General features: G+C 44.3%; 1 protein-coding gene across 8 annotated transcripts in view; it reads left to right on the top strand.

Annotated features, from left to right (window-relative positions):
* The window catches only part of LOC115109416 (S phase cyclin A-associated protein in the endoplasmic reticulum-like), a 95,191-nt gene that overhangs the window by 5,522 nt on the left and 62,911 nt on the right, over positions 1 to 26,758 (top strand). For 4 of the 8 annotated variants that reach the window (XM_029634296.2, XM_029634293.2, XM_029634295.2 and 1 more), the window contains exons 5-19: positions 11,362 to 11,462; positions 11,886 to 12,002; positions 13,669 to 13,796; positions 13,969 to 14,228; positions 18,030 to 18,353; positions 19,832 to 19,999; positions 20,155 to 20,218; positions 20,314 to 20,449; positions 20,584 to 20,695; positions 21,125 to 21,265; positions 21,376 to 21,531; positions 21,639 to 21,781; positions 21,983 to 22,064; positions 22,877 to 23,029; positions 25,954 to 26,061. In XM_029634296.2, the coding sequence (XP_029490156.1) occupies positions 11,362 to 11,462; positions 11,886 to 12,002; positions 13,669 to 13,796; positions 13,969 to 14,228; positions 18,030 to 18,353; positions 19,832 to 19,999; positions 20,155 to 20,218; positions 20,314 to 20,449; positions 20,584 to 20,695; positions 21,125 to 21,265; positions 21,376 to 21,531; positions 21,639 to 21,781; positions 21,983 to 22,064; positions 22,877 to 23,029; positions 25,954 to 26,061 (2,193 nt within the window). The remainder of the gene's footprint in view (positions 1 to 11,361; positions 11,463 to 11,885; positions 12,003 to 13,668; positions 13,797 to 13,968; positions 14,229 to 18,029; positions 18,354 to 19,831; positions 20,000 to 20,154; positions 20,219 to 20,313; positions 20,450 to 20,583; positions 20,696 to 21,124; positions 21,266 to 21,375; positions 21,532 to 21,638; positions 21,782 to 21,982; positions 22,065 to 22,876; positions 23,030 to 25,953; positions 26,062 to 26,758) is intronic. The other 4 variants (XM_029634294.2, XM_029634298.2, XM_029634297.2 and 1 more) reach the window with 3 other exon arrangements.

Below are 26,758 nucleotides of genomic sequence, written 5' to 3'. Positions count from 1 at the left end.
CTCTCACATTCCACTTGTTCTCTGGTTAGTGTCAGAGGGCCTTTGAAGGCTTGCTAGTGAGAGAATTATCACAGGGCACTCTCCTGGGTTTGGCTGGAGGGAGTGGATATTAATGACATGATATAAACAATGTGGGTGTGTGCTGTGTGGTGTAACGGCTGTGCTAGTGTGCTTGGAATGGGGGCCGGCCGGCCTACTAAGTGGAACGATGCCTGAGTCTCTGTTTAGGCCATCTATGAATGTGAATTTCTATGTACTCCGCTACTGATGGCACACTAAGTATATTGGGATTTTGATAATACACAGTAATGCTTTTGTTTACTAGGCAGAGCCTGTGGTATAATCCTACTTCAGGGCTGGCCTGCCATGTTGATCTTGGTATACACTGCTCTGCTGTATCGATCAGTCTGCCATGCAGCATTATGCTGAGCATGGTTGTGGTGACCGCGTGTGGTCAGTGCTGGAACACACTGCCCCTGCCTGTGGTCTCCATGCTGACAGTCAGGCTGTGTGAGATGTAGTCTGGCTGTTGTGTGTTCCCACCCCAGTGAAGTCTAATGAGCTGGGCTCATATACCCCCTGTCCCCGTCAGTCCCAGCCAGCCAGCCTCAGCCTGGCCCTAATGGACTGACTGACTCTGATAAATGATAGAATTAGCTGGAGGAGAAGCAGAGTGCTCTGATTCCACCCGGCCACAATCCCCTGGAGCAGTGTAAATCTGCACTTTGCTCTCTCACTCAAACATAAACCGCCCCTCTGCGCTCTGCCACACACAGACACGCATCTCTGGCCTGGCATCACTTTTTACTCAGGCCTATAGATTAGATTTGATTCTAAACCGGGGGAGGGGTTTTCTAATCTAACATATGGATTTGTTTTAAAATGGTCATACAAAGGATTATTTTGCTATTTGATTTGAATTTTAGGACCCCTTAAAACAAATATATAAAACATTAAATTAAAGAGTTTGTTTTAAAGTGAGATATAAGAAAGATCAGGAAACAATTTCTTTAAATGTATTTAACCCCTTATTTTAGGCACTAAACTACTTCCATATAGAGTGCATTCGGGAAGTATTCAGACCCCTTGACTTTTCCCACAAATTAAATATCGCATTTACATAAGTATTCAGACCTTTTTCTCAGTACTTTGTTGAAGCACCTTTTGGCAGCGATTAGAGTCTCGACTCTTGGGGTATGATGCTACAAGTTTGGCACGCCTGTATTTGGGGAGTTTTTCAGGTTTCTCCAGAGATGTTTGATCGAGTTCAAGTCCGGGCTCTGCCTGGGCCACTCAAGGACATTCAGAGACTTGTCCCGAAACCACTTCTGTGTTGTCTTGGCTGTGTGCTTAGGGTCGTTGTCCTGTTGGAAGGTGAACCTTCACCCCAGTCTGAGGTCGTTCCTGGAGCAGGTTTCCATCAAGGATCTCTCTGTACTTTGCTCCTTTCATCTTTCCCTTGATTCTGACTAGTCTCCCAGTCCCTGCTGCTGAAACACATCCCCACAGCATGATGCTGCCACCACCATGCTTCACCTTAGGGATGGTGCCAGGTTTTCTCTAGACGTGACACTTGGCATTCAGGCCGAAGAGTTCAATCTTGTTTTCATCAGACCTGAGAATCTTGTTTCTCATGGTCAGAGTCCTATAGGTGCCCTTTGGCAAACTCCGAGTGGGCTGTCTTTCGTCCTGCCCCTGAGAAAGGCAGTTAAACCCACTGTTCACCGGGCGCCGAAGACGTGGATGTCGATTAAGGCAGCAGTCCGCACCTCTCTGATTCAGTGGGGTTAGGTTAAATGCAGAAGACACATTTCAGTTGTACAACTGGTTTCCATCTAGCCACTCTACCATAAAGGCCAGATTGGTGGAGGGCTGCAGAGATGGTTGTCCTTTTGGAAGGTTCTCCCATTTCCACAGAGGAACTCTGGAGCTCTGTCGGAGTGACCATCGGGTTCTTAGTCACCTCACTGACCAAGGCCCTTCTCCCCCGATTGCTCAGTTTGGCCGGGTGGCCAGCTCAAACTTCTTCCATTTAAGAATAATGGAAGTCATTATGTTCTTGTGGAACTTTAATGCTGCAGAAATGTGTTGGTAGACTACCCCAGATCTGTGACTCGACACAATGATGTCTCGGAGCTCTACGGACAATTCCTGCAACCTCATTGCTTGTATTTTGTTCTGACATGCACTGTCAACTGGGTCCTTATATAGACAGCTGTGTGCCTTTCCAAATCATGTCCAATCAATTGAATTTAACACAGGTGGACTCCAAGTTGTAGAAACATCTCAAGAAGGATCAATGGACAATAGGATGCACCTGAGCTCAACTTTGAGTCTCATTGCAAAGGTTTTGAATACTTAGGTAAATAATACTTTCCGAATGCACCGTATACTTACATTCATTTTTAAACTTGCACTGGGGTACCTTCAGACAAGTCTAGTGAGGCTTGTGGGCGTCCAACATGTAAGTGTTCGTGAGAGACTCGCCTTTCCATAATGGGGTCATTAGTTTGTAGCCCAAACTGTTCTAATGCTACAGACAGAAGTTGGCAGATCGGCTGTACTGACTTCATATGAGTCTTGTGACTCTTGTGGGGTTCTTAGAGCAAAACAACCGACATGTTCGTGAGAGTCTCATCTTCCATATAGGGGTAATAGTATGTAGGCCAAACCATTTTTGTGAGATGACAGATTTTCGGGATGTCTCAAAGTCTGACAAACACAGCTGTAGCTCTGTCACCTACCACTGCAGATGTGCTGGATTGAGACTCAGCCCAGATATCTTTAGTTTAAAGAGACATTTTTACATTTCTGCAGGGAGTGTTAAGAACTGTGAGGAGATTTCAATAGTGTGCTTGTGTTTTTTGAATGGGACTAACAGACCAACAGAGACCATTCAGCACTTTCATCAACACTGGTTCATCTTTTGTGGTTCCCCACCAGCCAGTAGAGCCTGCCGCAATCTGATTCATGCTTGTATATTAGTAATGTTCACATCACTTGAACCCACATCCCCCAGGTCTAATTGGTTCTTATCAACCATTTGTTCTGTCCGGTCCCTGATTTATGACACATCATACTACACTACCGTGCAGGGGAGGAGGCTCTGAGTTCTCTTGAATGGAGAGCTACTGTAGAAGGCATCTACTGCATCATAAAGTATGACATTGGAGAAACTTCAAGGCAAAAACAGACATAATTGACACACAATATATTGTTAGAAACTAAAAGTGAAATTGAATTGGCTTTCACTCATCTAAACGTTTTAATTGAATTGTTACCAGAATGACCACCTTTTTACTGCTCACCAGGCTTCATTTGACCTATCTAGTGGGTTTAGATCTTTATGCAGTCCTCAGGAAATCTTAAGTATTTCTATTTAGGGCAGTAGTATTTGTGGGTAAGTGTTTTTAGTTTGTCATGAATGTAGTTTTTTTGCCTCCTTTCAGCTGTGGTCCCTTGAAAATCAAATGAAGTCTGCAGCATCGGAGGGCCTGGCTGAGGCTGTTAACTAACTAATCAGCAGGCCTGCTGCTGGACACATCTTTCACTGGCCTGACTTGTCTATTAACTAAAAGCACTGTGAAGCTTTAGTCTCAATTACCACTCCCTCCACACTCTCCATCAATCACCAACGTCTGTTTCACTAGAGCTCTGCCTGGGCTGATTTCTGAGCAGGCAACAGACAGGCTCTAGCAGGGTTCGATACTGCAACCAAACAGTCACATTTTTAATTGTTCACTGTTTACTAGGTCACAGTTCACTATTTTTTTTAAATTCAAACCGTAATGTGCAATTGACCAAAAATCGGAAGAGGCAACAACAGCACTGGAATGCCCCTGTCTGTGTGTGTCAGGGCTCGACATAGCCTATAGGGGAGGTTTTGGAAACCCTCTGGGCCAGTCCATCATAACCGTCAGTGACCCACTTGGGCCCGTGAAAAAAAAAAATAGGGTAATAATGCTATACACTGAACAAAAATATAAATGCAACATGTAAAGTGTTGGTCCCATGTTTCATGAGCTAAAATCAAAGGCTCAGAAATGTTCCGTATGCACAAAAAGCGTATTCCTCTCATTTTATGCACAAATTAGTTTACATCCCTGTTAGTTAGCATTTCTCCTTTGCCAAGATAATCCATCCACCTGACAGGTGTAGCATCTCAAGAAGGTGATTAAACAGCATGATCATTACACAGGTGCACCTTGTGCTGAGGACAATAAAAGGCCACTCTAAAATGTGCAGTTTTGTCACACAACACAATGCCACAGATGTTTCAAGTTGAGGGAATGTGCAATTGGAATGCTGACTGCAGGAATGTCCACCAGAGCAGATGACAGTGTTAATTTCTCTACTGTCGTTTTTGAGATTTTGGCAAGTATGTCCAACCGGCTTCAGAACCACAGACTACATGTAACCGCGCCAGTCCACGACTTCCACATCCAGTTTCTTCACCTGAGGGGATCATCTGAGACCAGCCACCTGAAACTGTGGGTTTGCAAAACCAAATAATTTCTGCACAAACTGTCAAACAGTCTCAGGGAAGCTCCTCTGGGTGCTCGGTGTCCTCACCAGGGTCTTGACCTGACTGCAGTTTGGCGTCATAACTGACTTCAGTGGGAAAATGTTCACCTTCGATGGCCAATGGCACGCTGGAGAAGTGTGCTCTTCACAGATGAATCCCGGTTTCAACTGTTCCGGGCGTTGTGTGGATGAGCGTTTTGCTGATGTCAATGCTGTGAACAGAGTGCCCGTGGTGGTGGTGGGGTTATGGTATGGCAAGGCATAAACTACAGACAACAAACACAGTTGCGTTTTTATAGATGTCAGTTTGAAGGCACTGAGATACCGTGACGAGATCCGGAGGCCCATTGTCGTGCCGTTCATCTGCTGGCATCACCTTATGTTTTAGCATGATAATGCACGGCTCCATGTCGCAAGGATCTGTACACAATTCCTGGAAGCTGAAGCACTCCCAGTTCTTCCATGGCCTGCATACTCACCTGACATGTGACCCATTAAGCATGTTTGGGATGCTCTGGATCGACATGTACAACAGCGCGTTCTAGTTCCTGCTAATATCCAGCAACTTTGCACAGCCATTGAGTAGGACAACATTCCACAATCAACAGCCTGATTTTAACGCTATGTGAAGCAAATGGTGGTCAGTCACACCAGATACTGATTTTTGAAATATGTTTATTTTTATCCATGGCCCTACCCCTTTTAAGGGGTCTGTGGCCAACAAATGCATATCTGTATTCCCAGTCATATGAAATCAATAGATTAGGGCCTAATGCATTTATTTCAATTGACTGATTTCCTTATATGATCTGTAACTCACTCAAATCTTTGAAATTGTTGCATCAAAGCTCATCACTAAGCTATGGATCCTGGAACTAAACACCTCCCTCTGCAACTGGATCCTGGACTTCCTGACGGGCCCCCCCCAGGTGGTGAGAGTAGGTAGCAACACATCTGCCACGCTGATCCTCAAATCTGGAGCTCCCCAGGGGTGCGTGCTCAGTCCCCTCCTGTATTCCCTGTTCACCCACGACAGCATGACCAGGCACGACTCCAACACCACCATTAAGTTTGCAGACGACACAACAGTGGTAGGCCTGATCACCGACAAAGACGAGACAGCCAATAGGGAGGAGGTCAGAGACTTGGCCGGGTGGTGCCAGAATAACCACCTATCCCTCAACGTAACCAAGACCAAGGAGATGATTGTGGACTACAGGAAAAGGAGGTCGGAGCACACCCCCATTCTCATTGACGGGGCTGTAGTGGATGGAGCAGGTTGAGAGATTCAAGTTCCTTGGTGTCTACATCAACAACAAACTAGAATGGTCCAAACACACCAAGACAGTCATGATGAGGGCACGACAAAGCCTATTCCCCCTCAGGAAACTAAAAAGATTTGGCATGGGTCCTGAGATCCTCAAAAGGTTCTACAGCTGCAACTTCAAGAGCATGGTTGCATTACTGCACGGTACGGCAATTGCTCAACCTCTGACTGCAAGGCACTACAGAGGGTAGTGCGTACGGCCCAGTACATCACTGGGGCTAAGCTGCCTGCCATCCAGGACCTCTACACCAGGCGGTGTCAGAGGAAGGCCCTAAAAATTGCCATGGACCCCAGCCACCCCAGTCATAGACTGTTCTCTCTAGGTTGTGGACAGGTCTTTTATACTGATAACAAGTTCAAACAGGTGCCATTAATACAGGTAATGAGTGGAGGACAGAGGAGCTTCTTCAATAAGAAGTTACAGGTCTGTGAGAGCCAGAAATATTGCTTGTTTGTAGGTGACCAAATACTTATTTTCCACCATAATTTGCAAATAAATTCATTAAAAATCCTACAATATGATTTTCTGGATTTTTTTCCCTCATTTTGTCTGTCATAGTTGAAGTGTACCTATGATGAAAATTACAGGCCTCATCTTTTTAAGTGGGAGAACTTGCACAATTGGTGGCTGACTAAATACTCTTTTGCCCCACTGTATATACATAGTCACTTTAACTATACATTCATGTACATACTACCTCAATTGGGCCAACCAACCAGTGCTCCCGCACATTGGCTAACCGGGCGATCTGTATTGTGTTCCACCACCCACCAACTCCTCTTTTACGCTATTGCTATTCTCTGTTCATCATATGCATAGTCACTTTAACCATATGTACATAGTACTCCCTCAATCAGCATGACTAACCGATGTCTGTATGTAACCTCGCTACGTTTTTAGCCTCGCTACTGTATATAGCCTGTCTTTTTACTGTTTTATTTCTTTTCTTACCTATTGTTCACCTAATACCCTATTTTTCACTATTGGTTAGAGCTTGTAAGTAAGCATTTCACTGTAAGGCCTGTTGTATTTGGCGCACATGACAAATAAACTTTGACTTGAAACATCAGCTCATTGGTGGTTGTGAGATGCCGATCGGCAAGCTCCCGCTGAAACATGCCCGTTGCCAAATACCGGAGGGTGGGTAGCACTTGGATGTGCACCGGAATGGCATTAGTAGTTTGCCTTTCTAAAATAGGTTTTAAATCATTGCAAAAATCCTGTTACAATGGTTTTGGAAAACGATATGTGATAATGCAAAAAAAGTCCCACCTGTCTCTAAAATGCGCTGTCTGCTAAGTGCAGCATGTGCCAAATCTTCCAACAGAACATGATCAGCCATCTCTCACTCGTTTTTCCGTAACAAATGCGGTCAAATGACAAATCTAGCCTGTCAAGATACTGTATGTTGCATGAATTCAGAATGGAAATGCAATGAAATCGAAGAATGATTTAATTATTACTCTTTCACAATTTCACAAATTTTCAGCATGTATTTTCCTTACTCAGTAGGCTACGCTTGACAAGCAGTTCCCTTATTCCACCAGTTGGCATTGTGTATAAGCATGGTCATGGCTGTGCGGACATTTTAACCACACTCTGAAGGGAAGGTTCATATTGATTGGCCCCTGGTATTTCAAAAGTCTTGGTTGAATATTTGCGATGTGCAATTCACTCATCATGGAATAGCCTGCCTTGAAAATCCTCTAGGCTCTTTGGTCCTTGAAAATTAATTGAAGTTATGGTAGCCAAATTAGAAGTTCTACTTCTCCGATATAATTATTCTGTCATTTAATTTCTGATCAGTTATGAGAGATGCAGCCTAGGTGCTTTCGTTTGGCACAACACCATTCAACGGAGGAAAACAATCTGTAAAACCACATGCAGTTATTATCAAATCAAATGTATTTATATCGCCCTTCGTACATCAGCTGATATCTCAAAGTGCTGTACAGAAACCCAGCCTAAAACCCCAAACAGACAATGCAGGTGTTGAAGCACGTTGGCTAGGAAAAACTCCCTAGAAAGACCAAAACCAAGGAAGAAACCGAGAGGCACCAGGCTATGAGGGGTGGCCAGTCCTCTTCTGGCTGTGCCGGGTGGAGATTATAACAGAACATGGCCAAGATGTTCATAAATGACCAGCATGGTCAAATAATAATAATCACAGGCAGAACAGTTGAAACTGGAGCAGCAGCACAGTCAGGTGGACTGGGGACAGCAAGGAGTCATCATGCCAGGTAGTCCTGAGGCATGTCCTAGGGCTCAGGTCCTCCGAGAGAATTAGAGAGAGCATAGTTAAATTCACACAGGACACCGGATAAGACAGGAGAAGTACTCCAGATATAACAAACTGACCCTAGCCCCCTGACACATAAACTACTGCAGCATAAATACTGGAGGCTGAGACAGCAGGGTTCAGGAGACACTGTGAGCAAGACTAATGTTGTTCAACTTGATTTTCCTTGTAAAGAGTTTCATTGCATAGGAAACTGCTTTTTGGTCACTTTCTCTTTTTTGAAACATGATACAGTAACCACTAACTCTTGAACATCTCAAATGGTGAGACTGACTAGCTACCACATGGACAGACTTCATTAGTGTGTTTGTCTCGCATGCTGTCTATGTAGTCAGGCAATGGCCACATTATTCTGACATATTTTAAAATATAAAAATAACGTGAATGTCAATGCATAATGCAATTGCGAAGGCCTATTAAAAAGTGGTAATGCATACATTAATGCATACAGTCCCTGAAAATTTGAATTCAGTACTTGAAAAAGGCATTGACTTTGACTTTCCAATGTCTGTATGAACCAGATACTTGCTCAGACGGCAAATGAACGATAAAATCACCTACTATTGAAATGCCTCGTTTGTTTTCCTGTCAGATCTTGACCCAGGACAGTATATTTTTCATTCCGGCAAATAACTTTCTGTTGGCACTGGCCCAGTGTGCTGCCTGCTGTGTGCGGCAGCGCATAGGGTCTATATGTCTACCACGTTGTATAGCGGTTAGCATGCTAATGATAGAGTAACCATTTTCTATTAGACAGAAAGGCAATTTTTAAAAGATAACTAACTACAAAGTAGTCTATGCTTACCTGGCAGAATCATGATTATTTGCATCAATCCTGTGGCAATTTGTTTTGAAAACTCCATCACAAGTGCCCTACATAAACACAGCTAGCCAAACAACTGACTGGCTTGTGCACACCTGAATTGAAGGGTAACTAACTATGCACACAAAAAATGCAACATTTCTCATATTTTTCAAAGACTTGAAATGGTCCCCTGATGTGGTTTAAGCATTGTTGTGGACTTTGAAAAACAACACAATTGGCTGTTCTATTAAAAAGTGAGATTTTTGAGAACAAAATCCTGTTACTGTGGTATCCTTTTGGTATGAAGGGGCGGCAGGGTAGCCTAGTGGTTAGAGCGTTGGACTAGTAACCGGAAGGTTGCAAGTTCAAACCCCCGAGCTGACAAGGTACAAATCTGTTGTTCTGCCCCTGAACAGGCAGTTAACCCGCTGTTCCTAGGCAGTCATTGAAAATAAGAATTTGTTCTTAACTGACTTGCCTGGTTAAATAAAGGTAAAATAAAAAATGAAGTATAATGTTTTTTTTAAACTGACCTCTACAGGATTTTTCAGAAAAGAACACATGGCACTTTAAAAACTGCAATAAATAATGTTGCACTTGTTATTTATTTATTATTATTTAAGTCTGTCTCCTTTCCTGTTACAGTAAATCTATCAAAATCAATGTAATAATGTTACCTATAATAATTTAAAGAAATGTGACTCATTATGTAGCCTACCAGTTTGACTGCTATAAGATTTTGTATTTCGATAGCTACCTTCACAGAGGCTGGGAAATGAACAGTGGGTAGAGTTCTAGCTCCTAAACTCTGAGATTAGGTATCAGATGGACAATGAGGTGGCGTCACCAGACTCTTCATGTGCCAGTAGCAAGAAATGATTACGAGCCAATTCAATTTGTCTTGGCCCCTCTAGTAATGTCATTGGTAATTTCAGCCCCACCTCTTGTGGTGGATCAGTGGGGCAGGGAGAAGTATTTTACTGAGCTCCTTTTGTCCTCCCTTGTTCTGGGCTGAATTAGCGGGCCTCCTACCTGTGTGTGCGGGTGAGATGAGCTCCACTCACTGGGCCTGGCCCAGATAACCATCCCTCTCTGTTTTATAGAGGGGGGGGGGGGGGTTACTGGAGCCCCAGTGTGCTGTTAGATTGGAGTTGGATAGAGCCTCTGAGATTCTCCCCAAATAAAGACACTACAAAGGGGGCAGATATCTGTGCCACTTTCCTTCACTGGGGCTTAGCTTCCAAAGTGATATATATTATTTATTTATTTATTATTTTGGCCTGACACCCATCTAACTGCATGTAGCTCAGGACCTGAAGCAAGGATATGCATATTCTTGATACCATTTGAAAGGAAACACTTTGAAGTTTGGAAATGTGAAATGAATGTAGGAGAATATAACACATTAGATCTGGTAAAAGATAATATAAACCAAAGAACATGCATTTTCTATTTAAATCTGAATCCTCTCTGAATGCAAGAGAGAGGATTCTAGGTGTAATTTCGATTTTGTCCACAAGATGACAGCAGTGTGTGTGCTAAGCTTCAGACTGCTACAGTGAAGAATTACCTCACTACACAATATTTTTCATCAAGTCTGCCAGGAGTTTACCCAAATGTGCCAAATTTGTCAATTTATACATTATACATCAATATATAACTATAGAGAACATACAAAAATGCTATGGTAATACAAATAATTACACACTCCCAGCAATGTCAGAGACAGCTGTGGGGTCAAACTGTAGAACCCAGTTCCCTACATTTTGAATGAAAAAAATAGATTTTATCAAACAAAACTATGCTACATTTTTATATCTCTTTTTATATCTCAAAGTCCCTCAGAGAAATATTACTGAATGTAAGTACATTATTTACCTTCAGTGGTGAGTGTCTCAAATCAGTTGCCGTGATAAGTGTTTAGTTGTTGTGCACTATCCTCAAACATTAGTAGGGTATTTTCTTCTGTAATAGCTGTTGTAAATTCGACACTGCAGTTAGATTAACAAGAATTTAAGATTTCTTGCCCATATAAGACATGTCTGTCCCAGAAAGTTGGCTGTTGTATAAATTGTTTTCTAGTCACATTATCGCATATTGAGCAACAACCGTCGACAAAGTAGTTTCTCATTGTCCTGATATGTTTGCATTTGTTTTATTTAACTAGGCAAGTCAGTTAAGAACAAATTCTTAGTTACAATGATGACCTACCAGGGAACAGTGGGTTAACTGCCTTGTTCAGAACAACAGATTTTTATCTTGTCAGCTCGGGGATTCAATCCAGCACCCTTTCAGTTGCTGGCCCAACGCTCTAACCACTAGGCTACCTGCCTACCCGATATGTGGATGATGGCTCCACTGAAATGTCCCCCTGTCTGTGTCTGAAAGACATGTCTTTATTTCAGGAGGTGCTGATGATGTTGGACAACTATGTGCGGGACTTTAAAGCTCTGATTGACTGGATCCAGCTGCAGGAGAAGTTGGAGAAAACAGATGCCCAGAACAGGTGATCTATCTATGCCTTGGCTCTCTTCTTTTCTCTCTCTGGCTCGCTCGCTCGCTCCCTGAGGGGAACCTCTAAGTGCCATCTCTGCTCCCTGGCTCTGAGTCTCAAACACACTAGATCAATCAATAGGCTTGCCTTGGCTGTAATTCAAGGTGATCCACCCGTTTATTGGCTCCTCTTTAACGCAATGACTACAACACCATTTAAATGGGAATAAAAATCCAAGCTTTTAAGTTTCCTCCCAAGTTGTACATTTAAAGTAGGCTGTTAATCGTTCAGTCAACCTGCAACTTTTGTGTATGTTTCTGTGTTTCCATAAGTTGAATTGTTTTTATCTAAAGTGAGATCCAAATCTCCCCCTATGGTACTACAGTATATTACAATTTTATATATATTTTTATTTTATTTGTCCTCTGAATCCAGACCCACGTCTTTGGCTTGGGAAGTGCGTAAGATGTCCCCAGGTCGTCATGTGATGCCCAGCCCCTCATCTGACAGGATTGTCCACTCACCTAGTGGTCGCCGCGCCCTAAACTTTGGGTAAGATTTCTCCAACTCTTTTCTGGTTTGGTTGACAGCCCTAATCTCCACTGTTTCTGATTTGAACTCAAAGTGCTTACCATCATATTAATGTAATGATTGCCAGTCATTATGAACACACACCATTATACGGCAGTCATAAAAATCCCTCCTCACTTTACTCCCCATCAGCACATTCTGGGCAGCAGCATGTCCTCTGTTTCCTCTCAGCTATATTCTGTGTAATACACTCAGCCATCATTACATGTTCACAGTTGGAGTAAAGGGAACAGCAATGCTGATTTGATAAAAGATAACATTAGAAACTTCTAATTAATAAATCAATGTGCAATATGATGTGCCAACTGGTCTGGGTTGGTAGTGGCTGCTCTGTGATCTGCTGGTAAGGGGATTGATTGCTGATGTTGAGGCATTTGTTTAATGTAATTTGTCAAGTCTCACTAGCCACGCCACAGAAACAGTGGGAGGTATAGATAAAAGTGTGGTTAAAGACTGCTGAAGCATCGGTTCAATATGTGCGGTGCCCTGTAATCGGATGCTCCAGGAAATGGGTATTGATCATTAGGGAGGTTTGTAGACCCTGAGCGTGTAGGGAGGAAAGCCTGGGTCAGACACTAGCCTGGGTGAGGCATATGGCGCTGCTCACCTTATGGTCACCTCTTATTACTCTTGCTAGAGTAGTCAGTGACGTCACAGCCATTATTTAGAACAGTGGTCACCAACCGGTCGATCTTCAATGCATTCCTAGTCTATTTATTTATCGTTATTTGTGTTGCTCTGTTGGCGGTACGATTGGCCAGCGCAGTATGTGCACAGATCTCCCGGTCCTCTTTTCAAACAAATTAAGTGGTTCAAAATGGTAACACTTTGCTTAAGGTGCACAGGGCCTCTGAATCAAGTGTGAGAGAGGCTGGCCCACTATCAGACCCTTCTTCCCTAATGCTGCAGCTTCGAACACTTGATTCAGAGGCCCTGTGCACCTTAAGCAAAGTGTTACCATTTTGAACCACTTAATTTGTTTGAAAAGAGGACCGGGAGATCTGTGCACATACTGCGCTGTCCAATCGGATAGCTCAAATCACCTTGCCTATGTCTTCCATGACCGTAGCCACAGTTTGATACTAGCCTACCTGAGATTTCATAACTTTTAAAATCATGACCGGAGAGACTGTTCCCTTTCTGGTCAGTCTCACCCGAGGAAAGGAAGTAGAGAGCAGGGACTGTGAGAGGCAGACCCTCTGCTGCTCTCTCCCTCCCTCTGCTGAGACTAAAAACTGTGAACTTCAGTGCGTTCAAGACAACTGGGAACACTGGAAGAAAAAAAACTAGCTCCCTCCGGGGAAAAATCGTTTTGAACGGTCATCCAACTTAGAGTTTCCATCTTTCTAGAATGTAACATTAATGTCATGTAAAAATAAAATAAAAAGTCATGTAAAAAATGAATCTGAGTGGTGGATCGATGCTTGCTTTTTGACTGCGAAAGTGATCTTGACTCAGAAAAGGTTGGTGACCACTGGTTTAAAATGTACTGTTGGACTGGCAGTTGTGTAGAGGAGAAGCTGTCTATTAAAACAAATAATTTATACTGATCTCTGTGGTGAAATGCTTCTGTGTATGTTGACATTGTGCTCATCTGGTTTTGAGTGATTTGTGTTCATCTCTCCAGTGGTCCTAAACCCACACTGGCCGTAGCTCGTCTGTCCCACACGGGCCCCAGCTGGGCTGACCGGGTCAAGTCCTCCCAGTCCCTTCCTGTCCCCAGCCAAGTCAACAACTATCCCGCAGAGAAACCAGGTAAGCAGAGCCCCCGCATGAAATTTAGAGGCTGCACTATATGATCCTTACATGGTTTCGTGTTTTTTAAAATAATTGGTGCATGTAAACCCCTCCGGGTGTGTATCCTCTTATGATTGATGTTTGCGGAGCAACACTTCTAATGAGTGTGTGTGTCCTTCACTGTGTCCAGGTAAGAAGGACTCTGAGGGTTGGGAGACAGTACAGCGTGGGCGTCCGGCACGGCCTCGCTCTGCCGCCATCGTAGCGAAGGTCAGCCCGGTGCTGGCCCACATCAGCCCTAAAGATGATATCAACAAGGAGAACCAGCAGCCCCCTGGCAGGCCCTGCCCCCTGGAAAAAGAAGAGGGTCAGTGTGAACAACCAATCCCTGAGGAGCCTGACCCCCTGGAGGAGGTGACAGGAGACTCAGAGAAGGGTCACATGATGGAGGTAGGGATGGGGGTTAAAATAATTTTACTAATAGTGGCATGTATTTTTGTTGGATAACATATTTTTTTTTGTGTATTTTTTTCATGTACGTAGCTACGTTTTTAAAACTGAGCACTGCTGCGTGAGGGAGAGAGGCTGGCCCATTTTCAGACCCTTCTTCCCTAATGCTGCAGCTTCGAAGGGCTGTGTGTGTAGCGAGGAGACTGAGTGAGAGCGACAGAGATGCCAAGGAAACTCTGTTACAGCCAAGACTAGCTAACTTGTAGCAGCCACAATGTTATTTATCATCCTGTAAAACAGTGCCTGTCTTGACTGTAGTAGCATAGAGAAGCTAGCTAGGCTAATTGAGGCCACAAGCTGTGCTTTCTCCCCAACCCCATTCAGATAAAACAACAGCCTACCTGTTGGTTGCTCAGTGTATCCTACTCCTTCAGCTGTTATTTACAAAAATACATAGGTGCACGATATCTAAGGAAGTCTCGAGGTTTTGCTTGCCTGAGGTAGAGTATTTCATGATAAGCTGTAGAACACACTATCTACCTAGAGATTTTTCATCTGTATTTTTTGTAGCTGTCTACATACCACCATAGACTGATGCTGGCAATAAGACCGCACGGAATGAGCTGTATTTCGCCATAAGCAAACAGGAAAACCGCTCACCCAGAGGCGGTGCTCCTAGTAGTCGGGGACTTTAATGCAGGGAAACTTAAATCCGTCTTACCAAATTTCTATCAGCATGTTAAATGTGCAACCAGAGGGGGAAAAAACTCTGGACCACTTTTACTCCACACACAGAGATGTGTACAGAGCTCTCACTCACCCTCTATTTAGCAAATCTGACCATAATTCTATCCTCCTGATTCTTGCTTACAAGCAAAAATTTAAAGCAGGATGCACCAGTGATTCGATCAATAAAAAAGTGGTCAGATGATGCAGATGCTAAGCTACAGGTCTGTTTTGTTAGCACAGACTGGAATATGTTCCGGGATTCCTCTGATTGCATTGAGGAGTACACCACATCAGTCATTGGCTTCATCAATAAGTGCATCGACAACGTCGTCCCCACTGTGACTGTACGTAATACCCCAACCAGAAGCTATGGATTACAGGCAACATTCGCACTGAGCTAAAGGGCAGAGCTGCTGCTTTCAAGGAGCGGGACTCTAACCCCAGTTGCAGAGGGAGGTGTTTATAAGAAATCGTGCAATGCCCTCCGACGAACCATCAAACAGGCAAAGCGTCAATACAGGACTCGAATCGTACTACACCGGCGCTGATGCTTGTCGGATGTGGCAGGGCTTGCAATCCATTACAGACTACAAAGGCAAGCACAGTCGAGGTCTGCCCAGTGACACGAGCTAAATTACTTTTACGCTCGCTTCGAGGCAAATAACACTGAAACATGCATGAGAGCACTAGCTTTTCTGGAAGACTATGTGATCACACTCTCCACAGCCAATGTGAGTAAGACCTTTAACATGGTCGAAATTCACGAGGCTGCAGGGCCGGACGGATTACCAGGATGTGTACTGCATGCATGCGCTGACCAACTGGCAAGTGTCTTCATTGACATTTTCAACTTCTCCCTGTCCGAGTCTGTAATACCAACATACCAACATGTGTTAAGCAGACCACCACAGTCCCTGAGCACTAAGGTAACCTGCCAAAATGACTACCGAACCATTGCACTCACGTCTGTAGCCATGAAATGCTTTGGAATGCTGGTCATGGCTCACCACAACACCATTGTCCCAGAAACCCTAGACCCACTCCAATTTCCATACTGCCCTAAGAGATCCACAGATGATGCAATCTCTAGTGAACTCCACACTGCCCTTTCCAACCTGGGCAAAAGGAACACCTTTGTGAGAATGCTATTCATTGACTACAGCTCATCGTTCAACACCATAGTGCCCTCAAAGCTCATCACTAAGCTAAGGACCCTGGGACTAAACACCTCCCTCTGCAACTGGATCCTGGACTTCCTGACGGGCCGCCCCCAGGTGGTAAGGGTAGGTAACAACACATCTGCCACGCTGATCCTCAACACGGCCCCTCAGGGGTGCGTTCTCTGTCCCCCCGTCTACTCCCTGTTCACTCATGACTGCATGGCCAAGCACTACTCCAACACCATCATTAAGTTTGCCGATGACACAACAGTGGTAGGCCTGATCACCGACAACGATGAGAAAGCCTATAGAGAGGAGGTCAGAGACCTGGCCGTGTGGTGCCAGACAACCTCTCCCTCAATGTGATCAAGACAAAGGAGATGATTGTGGACTACAGGAAAAGGAGGACTGAGCACGCCACCATTCTCATCGACGGGGCTGTAGTGGAGCAGGTTGAGAGCTTCAAGGTCCTTGGTGTCCACATCACCAACAAACTAACATAGTCAAAGCACACCAAGATAGTCGTGAAGAGGGTACGACAAAATTGTCAGGCTCCAGCCTCATAGAGTGTTTTCTCTGCTACTGCACTGCAAGCAATACTGGAGCGCCAAGTCTAGGTCCAAGAGGCTTCTCAACAGATTCTACCCCCAAGCCATAAGACTCCTGAACATCTAATAAAATGGCTACCCAGACTATTTGCATTGCCTCGCCTCCCCCTCTTTTACACCGTTGCTACTCTCTGTTGTTATCATCTATGGATAGTCACGTTAATTACTCTTCCTACATGTACATACTACCTCAGCTAACCGGTGCCGCTGCACATTGACTCTGTACCGGTACCCCCTTGTATATAGTCTCGCTATTGGTATTTTAGTGCTGCTCTTTAATTACTTGTTACTTATATTTCTTATTCATATATTTTTTTAACTTCATTGTTGGCTAGGGGCTCATAAGTAAGCATTTCACTGTAAGGTCTACCTACACATGTTGTATTCGGCACATGTGGCTAATAAAATTGGATTTGATTCTCATTTCGCTAACTTTTAATTCTGTAATTGTATTCCATCTTGCGCTGCGTTAGTGAACTCTCACTCCACTTGCTACACATTTAGCCTTTTTGCCACTTTGATTGGCCAACATAAGCTACACACGTGATGGCTAGCGGTCTTTTTATGGGGAGCACTGTGCATCCAAATTCTATTGAAGAGTTTGTTTTATTAAATTAAATTAATCATTTGAAATGTCATGGTATGTCCTTGTCTAAGAATGTCACATTGATATTTCAATTTAATTTAGAAAAAGCCTTTTTAGTCAAATCAGGTAAAGAAAAATGTATTTGCAAAAATGAATACTCACACAAGTATTCTAATACTAACGTCTGTTTTCGGATATTCAAATAACCGTGCACATCCCTAGTACTGAGCCCTGAAGTCACTCACCCTCCCAGCAGTCCCCAGATATCAATTATTCAGGACGACAGGAGACGTGGAGCAGAGTAACACAAGACCATTTTATCACTTACATTGTTTTGGTTTTGGGCTCCACATTATTCATAGACAACCTTTCCAGACAGGGCATATCAGTTTTAACACAATTGCTCGTACACTGACACTTCAGAAGCAGAAATATGCTATTTTCCCTCTAATTAAATAAATACTCATTGCCTCAGAACACACTGGGTATGGGTGTATTCTAGGCATTGCTTATTTGAAATACACATTTCATGTATTTCCACATTGTGTTTATTTGATGTTTTGATGAGAATTGAATGTTTAGGGCATGTTATTGCCAACCTCCTTGCATGATGTGTGTTTTCAGCTGTGTTAATCGTTTTGTTTTTGTTTTACTGCTCTCATGAAATGCTTGGAATATGCATGTCTTGAATGGTGTGTGTGTGATTGTGTTGGTACAGCCCCCATCAGACAGTGCGCAAGACTCGGGGCAGTGTGTCAACGCACCCTGTGAGGACGCGCCTCCCCCCATACCAGCCCCTACCCTTTACCTTACCCAGGACCCAGACCCTACGATATTCCTAGCCTTATCCCTACCGGTCCCTGCCCTAGTTCTCCCTCCATCCCTAGACCCGGCCCAGACGGACGGGCCCTGTGCTCTGGGGGACAAGGGGACTGCGGGGGGCACGTCACAGGGCATGGCAACATCTGCTCCAGGACCGGCTGAGGCTCCCATGGCAGCGGTGAAACTGGAGAGTGTGCTGGACCCCAAAGAGCTTTCCACTGTGAGTGCTGAGAGATGGAGGAGCAGAGGGAGGGGAGGGCTCAGGGCAGGGGGTCATGGATCCCCCATGGACCTTCAGCGCCTAAACAAAGTCAATCTACAGAGCCTCCAGCCACAATGTGCTAACATGACAGGCGGCACAGCCCTCTTAGAAAATCGCTGTGCCAGGTAGGCAGGACAATTTGTGTGGGTGTGTTGGTGGTTGGCTGTGAGAGGATGTCCATGGGGCACTTGTTGTGAGAGCTCAGAAAGCAGTGTCTGTCATGCTTGTTGCTGGTACTCCTGAAGTGGCTGGCCCAGTTGTTATGCTGTGTTGAGGAAGTGGCCACTAATCAAAACAACTGCTTTGAGCTGAAATGGTGCGAACCTGTGACAGGGTATCCAGTTCAGGGACAGGTTCAGCCCAAAGGGCCAGAGATCATGGCATGTGTACAATGGCTGTGTCAGGTATTAGTTTGTTTTCTGCCTCCATTGTGCATTAAGTGATCAGCAACTGTCCTGTGTCAGGTTTATTACTGCCTCATTTGGCATCATAAGTAGTCTCTGGAGTTAATCGAGGATAACCTCCTTCACTAGCAGGGCTACTGTCATAGAGACCTCCACAGCACCTTAACCTCTTCTGAAGGCCATTCATTATACCTAGAGATGGAGGGCTTCTAAATGGTCTACAGGGAAGTTATCTAAGCTCAGATCAAACACAGGCAGACCTGGTCTTAGTGCTGGGCCAGGCCAGACGCCTATTTGGGTGGCTCAGATAAGCCCAGTGCTGTTTAGACTGCACTGCAGGCCCCTAGTTAGAGAGAAACGGCCTCAGTGGTGAGAGAAACCTCTCCCTCATTAAGTTAGACTGTAAGTCGCTCTAAATAAGAGCGTTTTCAAATTTACTAAAATGTAAATGTAATTTGTGACTAAGGAAAGGCAGTTTGTCAAGTTCATGTTGTAAGTGTAAAGACTAATAGAAATTGAGACATTTTGGGCTCCATCAGGCTATTTAGACTCATCTAGTAAGTATTTATTCCTACACCATGTCAGTGAATTGGTCCCATGGTTGTGCCTCCTTCCACCATCTCGTCATTCTCACAGGGAACTTGTTCTGCATGACTCCTGAATGCTTCCTCACCTGTGATCTTGTGATTGATCATGTGGTGCGGTTTGTGCTTTTGGGTTTGATGTTCTTTTCTGTTTTTACATGTTATGATACTAAGGGTCTTGGGAACTTTTCTAAATAGTACCTTTAGAGCTGTATGAAATTAAGAGTCATTGTTCTTGAATATAAAATTCATGGAATCTTTTAAGTTGATCACACCAAGCCCACCAGTATATACATGTAATAACATATTTCACAATCTTGATAAAAGCAATAGACAACATTCCTGCATTTTCGAGAGGTACAGATAGACCCTGACTGCCAGTGGGCTTAGTGAAACCTGAATGAGTAAGAAAGTGCTGTATGTGAGCGTGTGTGTGCCGTGTGTCCAGCCCCAGTCCATGGCAGAGGTCCTGGCAAAGAAGGAGGAGCTGGCTGACCGCCTGGAGAAGGCCAACGAGGAGGCTATCGCCAGCGCCATCGCTGAAGAGGAACAGCTGACCAGAGAGATCCAGGCTGAGAACAATGACCTGGAGACTGACAACGAGAGTGACTTCTCTGTAAGACACATACCTCACACACTTTCTCAATTTTCTTTGGTCATATGAAGTGCTTTTGAAGTGGTAGGATCTCTTTCCCCCAGGTCTTGAGTTTTTCTCACCTTGTAATATCCATATGATTGCCAGTGATCATGAACTGATTATCTCTCCCCCAGGCCAGCATTGGCAGTGGAGGTGGATTCAACATGGATTGGAGTGACATGCTAGCCGACTATGACGGTAAATCTCTTTTCTGTTCAACTGTAATATATCTATAATGAGATGGGTTGAGTGTTGATGCTCTTGCTAAAGACACAGATGTGGTCAATGGCCAGACTCGCCTCTCTCTGCAGCGCGGGAGCCGTGGCGTCAGAGCACCTCCTGGGGGGACATCGTGGAGGAGGAGCCTTCCAGACCACCTGGCCATGGAATCCACATGCACGAGAAACTGTCCTCCCCATCTCGCAAAAGGTGAGACACACACCCTCATGTCACTCTGACAGAGAAAAGATCTTGGTGCATGTCAAAGTTCGCTCCTATTTTGAACGACTGGGGGAGAGGACAGGATGGCAGGTGTAAGTTGTTTTTTCTGTCTTATTTGGCAGAACCATCGCAGAGTCTAAGAAAAAACATGAAGAGAAGCAGCTGAAGGCCCAGCAGCTCCGAGATAAACTGCGAGATGAGAAGACCCACAAACTGCAGAAGCTCCTGGAGAGGGTGAGTGGCCGTACAGAGCCATGGGAAACACCACAGCCTTGCTTAGCCCAGCTCAGCCTGGCCACGTGGAGAGCTTCTGTCAGCACACTGCCAAATAGAATCACTAAATAACAGAGGCCAGCTCTCAGTCTCTCTCAGCCCAGCTGGCCACAGACACGTCTAGGAGAGACGTAGCCAAAACTCAACAATCTTTCATGACGTTTGTTTTTGTTCTCCAAGCCCTCATGAGATGAGTGTGCCCTTCAATAATCTTGAGTATTAACCACATAAGTACATGAAGTGGTGTATATTCACATGAATCCCTGTGGACATCGTACCAGAGCGGGTAGCAGCAAATGCTTTGAATGCAAGACACCATAATAGTGTCTGCCTTGGTTAGAGAATGTACATGAGTAAAATGAGCTGACCCAAGCCGTCTTTCCCTCACAGGAGAAGGAGGTCAGGAAATGGAAGGAGGAGTTGTTGGACCAGCGGCGGAGGATGATGGAGGAGAAGTTACTCCATGCAGAGTTCAAGCGGGAGCTGCAGCTCCAGGCCATAGTAAAGAAGGCTCAGGAGGAGGAGGCCAAGGTACAGGACTGACCCCTAGGACTCTGCACACCTAGCTACAAGTATTTTCCTAATTAGATGTTTCTTTTGATAATAAGGCTTGTTGACCAGTCCCTTGTGTCTGTCTGCAGGTGAATGAGATAGCATTCATCAACACTCTGGAAGCTCAGAACAAGAGGCACGATGTGCTGGCCAAGCTGAACGAGTACGAGCAGCGCCTCAACGAGCTGCAGGAGGAGAGAGGCAGGAGACAGGAGGAGAAGCAGGCCAGAGACGAGGCTGTACAGGTAACAGTGGACAGCAGCAGCTCCCCCTCTCCCCCTTAGACGTCTCTGCCTTACCACCACAGTGTACAGTCCCACTGACTGGCTGTGGTCCCTGTCTGTCTCCCCAGGAGCGTAAGCGGGCTCTGGAGACAGAGCGGCAGGCACGGGTGGAGGAGCTGCTGATGAGGAGGAAGGAGCAGGAGACACGCATCGAGCAGCAGAAGCAGGAGAAAGAGAGGGCCAGGGAAGACGCTGCACGAGAGAGGGCCAGGTCTATACCTCCTTGCTCAGTTGGAATCAACTATTTGTTTTTGTATTCTTACCTAAGGTGCTTCCATCATCACATGCTAACCAGCCCTTAATCATAACAGCATTTCACCCACCAGACAATGTGCTTTGTCTGAAATAGATATCCCCCCCCTAATCCGAAGGATCTTCTTCTCACTGTTCCAGTCTGTTGTTCTCTCCACAGAGACAGAGAGGAGCGTCTGGCTGCCCTCAGCGCTGCTCAACAGGAGGCCATGGAGGAACTGCAGAAGAAGATCCAGATGAAGGTTAGTGAGGCTGCTGCACAATCTCACTCCTGCCTCAGATATTTCCACAAAGCATCTCTCCCAAAAATGTATAGCACCGTTATATATCAACACACTTTGACATCTAATCATTTGCTGATAATGTTGCATAAAATGTTTGAAAGGACTATCATTTATTTTCATCGAACACAATTAAAGCTAACATAGGCCCTAGATGCCTTTTAATTGTCCAACTTATAGGCATGCCCAATTTTAAGCTTTTTGTTTTAACAACGTGTTATTGCGTTCCAAGGGGATAACTTGAAATGACTAGATGTAGGTTAATGAAATAATCTAAAGAAAACGATGTGATTATTTATTAGCCTATGTGGTTAAGTGTTTAGATCCTCATATAAGTGTTTCATATCATGTGAAATAGGGCTCATATGGAATCATTTTCATAAGCATGTAAGTCTAGAATATTTGGGGAGTGATAATATAGAAATAGCTAAACATTCTTCAACCACTCCAAAGCAATTTCATGTGGAGCAGGAACCACTGACTACTTTTTCTTCATCAAAACACCTGCTGGTAACTCTTATCTGGTCAGGACACCTTATGTGCTCCTCTAAAGATCTATCGAATAGGTTGGACTCTTATGACCAAAGAGGCTTCACGCATAGCTTTTATTTTTACTTGTAAGTAAAATGTCTCTCTTCTCAGCACTTAGGACCAATTTTCTACTCTGAGACACTTTGTGGATACGGCTCCTGTCTAAAGTTTACATTTCCTTGTTGTAGACCAGACTAAAGTCCCTCTTAATCTCATGATCTCTTGGTTGTTCTCCTTCCCAGCATGATGAGAGCAGTCGCAGGCACATGGAGCAGATTGAACAGAGGAAGGAGAAGGCAGCAGAACTCAGCAGTGGCAGACATGCCAACACTGACTATGCCCCCAAACTGACACCGTATGAGCGCAAGAAACAGTGCTCCTTGTGCAATGTTGTGGTATGTACACAAAGTCCCAGTTTCAAATGGTTCTCCGTAGTTTTTTAACAAGATGTCTTTGTATTGTTCTTCGTGTAGATGGTGATTGATATTTTGCCCACTTGTCCTTGGCAAGTTTCTTGTCACACTAGACACCTGCTAACATTAGACAGATGCTGACATGCTGAGTAGAGAAAGTATATACTAAATGGTTAATTGGCTTGATCCACTCTCCAGTGAAAAGTTCACCCTTTACTTCATTAACTTAATTCCTTGCACTAATTTGTGAGACTGATTGGCTTACATGCTTAACCTAAACTGAAGGGGAAAGGAGCAGCAGCAGCTTTGTGGCAGTAGAGCAGCTCTGGCGGTCCCCCTTGGCAGACTGTATGCATATAAATGCTCATGAGAAGGAGATTCAGTGGATTTTGGAAGAGAATGTATTTAAATGAGGATTTAACTGCATTGATTAAACATGATCTCTGGGGTGGAGATTTATGACTGGGCATGACTATGCTTTTCAAGTGACGGGCAACAAATCTATTGGCAGGCACATTTATCTGTGACGGACCAGTCTGGCTCTCACCGCAACAAGGTTGCGACACCATGGAGCTCCAACTAGCATCAGATAAACAGGAGTGTGTGGGGGGAGGGGGGAATCTCGTTAACATTTCCGATGACCTTGGCTAGCATCTGACACTAGAGATCATCTATAGGCCAGCAGCCAGCACTCTATTTAATGACATTAAACCGAGGCCATCCGTAATGGGCTTTGTTCTAGCCTTTGGTGGGAGGAAACAACACGTCCACATCAACCTAACCTCATGCTGTTTGTGTCAATTCTTCATCTTCACGCCATGCTTTTGTCTGTGTATAGTCCAGCTCAGTTTTTCCCACAGTTTGTGGTTTACTGTACCAGTGTTTTCAGTGTGGTTTTCCAGACATGCCACACTATATATAGTCACTCTGTGTGAGGAGCAAGAACGACCGAAGGGACATTGGTTCATCAGTTGGTGTGAGGATGAGTCATTGACACACAAAAAGAGTACAGGGATAACATATTCTGCTTGACTTAGAAAAGGAATAGACCATCCTAGAGCCAATCACATTAATGTTGTTATATAGGCTATTTGTTCACTGTAAATGTTTGTGTTGAGATGGGATCATCCTTAGTGGATCTGTCAGCCACCGATTTCATACTGCAGTAACTACTATGATCCAGCTGTGCTGTCAGAAAGGAGAATGCCATTAAATACAGCCATGAAGGCATCTTCAGTTTAACAATGCTCTCATATCTGTCTGACACATCACATGCTGTTTGAAGAAACTACGTGGCGACCCTTGTCACCTTCTTACCCATGTCAATTCATTCCACTAAAGGCTTGTTGACTGCAGTTAAGTTCCTTACACCTACTACAAATTAGGACTCACTATTTGGTCCGATGGAGGAGAAAGTCTGTCTGATCTTATTGAAAACCAGTTGTAATGTATAGTGTCAGTCAGTAGTTAGGTTTCCATCCAATTGGCGACAGATTTTCATGCTAATATTCTAAAATCCACATAAAGAAAATATGCACATTTTCCCACCAACGGATTTGTTGCGGATAAAAGTCTGTGCGTGATGACGTAGTGCACACATTTACTTTTTTGCTTAAAGTTATGTACCAATTAAAAATCTAAAGTTCAATGTGTTTCCATCGCATTTTCAACTCTACCGATCGTTTTGACACACACTGTTGAGTTAAATAGTAAATGTACATACTCTGGTCTTGACACATGTGCTCTAGTCAACAGCTGGCAGATACAGTGAAGGTAGACTAGTCTACATTATGAGATTATTATGGATAAGAGCAATAATATTTTTTATTTGTCAAACGGCAGACAAGCAGCGATGATCATGTCACCAGAAGAAGAACCTGGATATTTATTGGAAAGGAGCATCAAGCTCATCACCTTGCACTTTCACCACCCTGTGAAGTTCATCATAACTTATTTAATCTGTAGCCTAATAATAGTGGGAAGACCACACACCATTTCATCGCGTGACTCCAAGTTTGCTTCGATATGATGGATATTATATAAATATTTGTGCATAAAGGCATTTCCACCACCATTTTTTTCATAGTACATTTTATCAACACAAAAAGATACCACCGTGTCGAACGAACAAACTCTGTCTGCATTAATAAAATTATAGCAAAATTACCTGTTTCCATCACAGCTGTCGTGATTTTATTTTAGTATGGTATTTACTCACATATAAACTTTGGATGAAAATGTGGTTTGTGATGTAGTAAGTCACTAAACCTTGAGTCCGTGTCGAGTCCCAAATCCCATGTGCTCGAGCCAGAGTCCAAGTTCGAATCACGAGTCGAGTCACGACTGTCTATGGCTGAAGTTCTAGTCCCAGTGCTCGAGTTCTGGTCCAAATGCTCACGGAGTGCTCATGAACTCAAAATCAAGTTATTTTCCCAGTCAGATATAGTGTAGCGGCAAGAGGAATTATTTAGTAAATACATTTTTTGCTATACCTTTTCCTTTCTTTCTGTGCCACCAAATGTTTACATATAGGCTGCTGGTAACATGATCAGTTTGTTAGCTAGCTATCTAATGAGGTTACATGACTGAAGAAAGTGTAGCCTAAACAAGGTGTAGCTAGAAAAAAACTGATCCCTCGCTGCGCATCACATGCTGCTAATATTCTGCTTATCATAGCCTATCCAGTCCCAAGTGCAAATACAAGTCACAAGAAGGTGAGTCCGAGTCACCGATGGTCAAATCCGTGTCGAATCACAAGTCATGGGGACTAAATTTGGACTAGAGTCCTGGACTCGAGTACTACAACACTGGTTTAAGTGGCCTCCCATGGGGAGGACCCTGTCGACCCTGTCTGTCTCTGTCTCCATTGTGTCCTCAGCAGTGACTTCTGACCTGTGTGTTTGTAGATCACCACGGAAGTGCACCTGTACAGCCACACCAAGGGCAAGAGGCACCAGCAGGCCGTGAGAGACAGCAGCAGCATCCAGGGCCGGGAGCTCTCAGACGAGGAAGTGGTGCGTACCGCCACAGTCTTACCTCAAATAGAAAGATACCCCCATCCACCATCCCAACAAAATAATACCACTCAGATATTGTCTGTGATATTAAATCAAGGTTATTTGTCATTTATGACAGGCTCATTATTATTGTTTATGAATCCCGTCATATAGTAGCTCTCTCGCAGGTCTTTGTGAGATTATAAATGGGCTCTGAAATGTAAACAGTTAGAGTTCAGTGACTCAGTAGAGGGGGTGACATCACCCCCATGTCTACAGGCCATTCTGTCACAGAGTGCTTTTCATGGGAAGACTGCTTGTTAAAGGAAGGAGGCTTCTCAGCCTGCTCTGCAATATGAGATTGCCTTTTCAGCATGCTGCTCTTTGTGAGGCTGACAACTGTTGGTGCTATATGCATCACCTTTGGCCCTAGCAGCTCCTTCATTCAAACCTGTTCTCACAGGCTGATCATTAATCCCCCCACCTTCCACTCTAAATCATTTGCTTTCCAACTGCAGCCCGTTTCTCTGTTTGACAGTATGATAAACAAGGCATTTGCAATGAAGGCATGAAAATCTCCAATACAGTACTACGGCCACAGTCGGTATCACACTATCTCTTCAGACTGCCTTTAAACCATGCAGTGTAGGCTATGCTTTACAATAGTAGTGGCTGGTGGGGTTTGAAATGGCCTAGCTAACGGGTCCAAACGATT

This window comes from Oncorhynchus nerka, linkage group LG25, assembly GCF_034236695.1.
Source record: "Oncorhynchus nerka isolate Pitt River linkage group LG25, Oner_Uvic_2.0, whole genome shotgun sequence".
Classification (NCBI taxonomy): domain Eukaryota; kingdom Metazoa; phylum Chordata; class Actinopteri; order Salmoniformes; family Salmonidae; genus Oncorhynchus; species Oncorhynchus nerka.
This window is presented reverse-complemented; position numbering and strand designations above follow the sequence as displayed.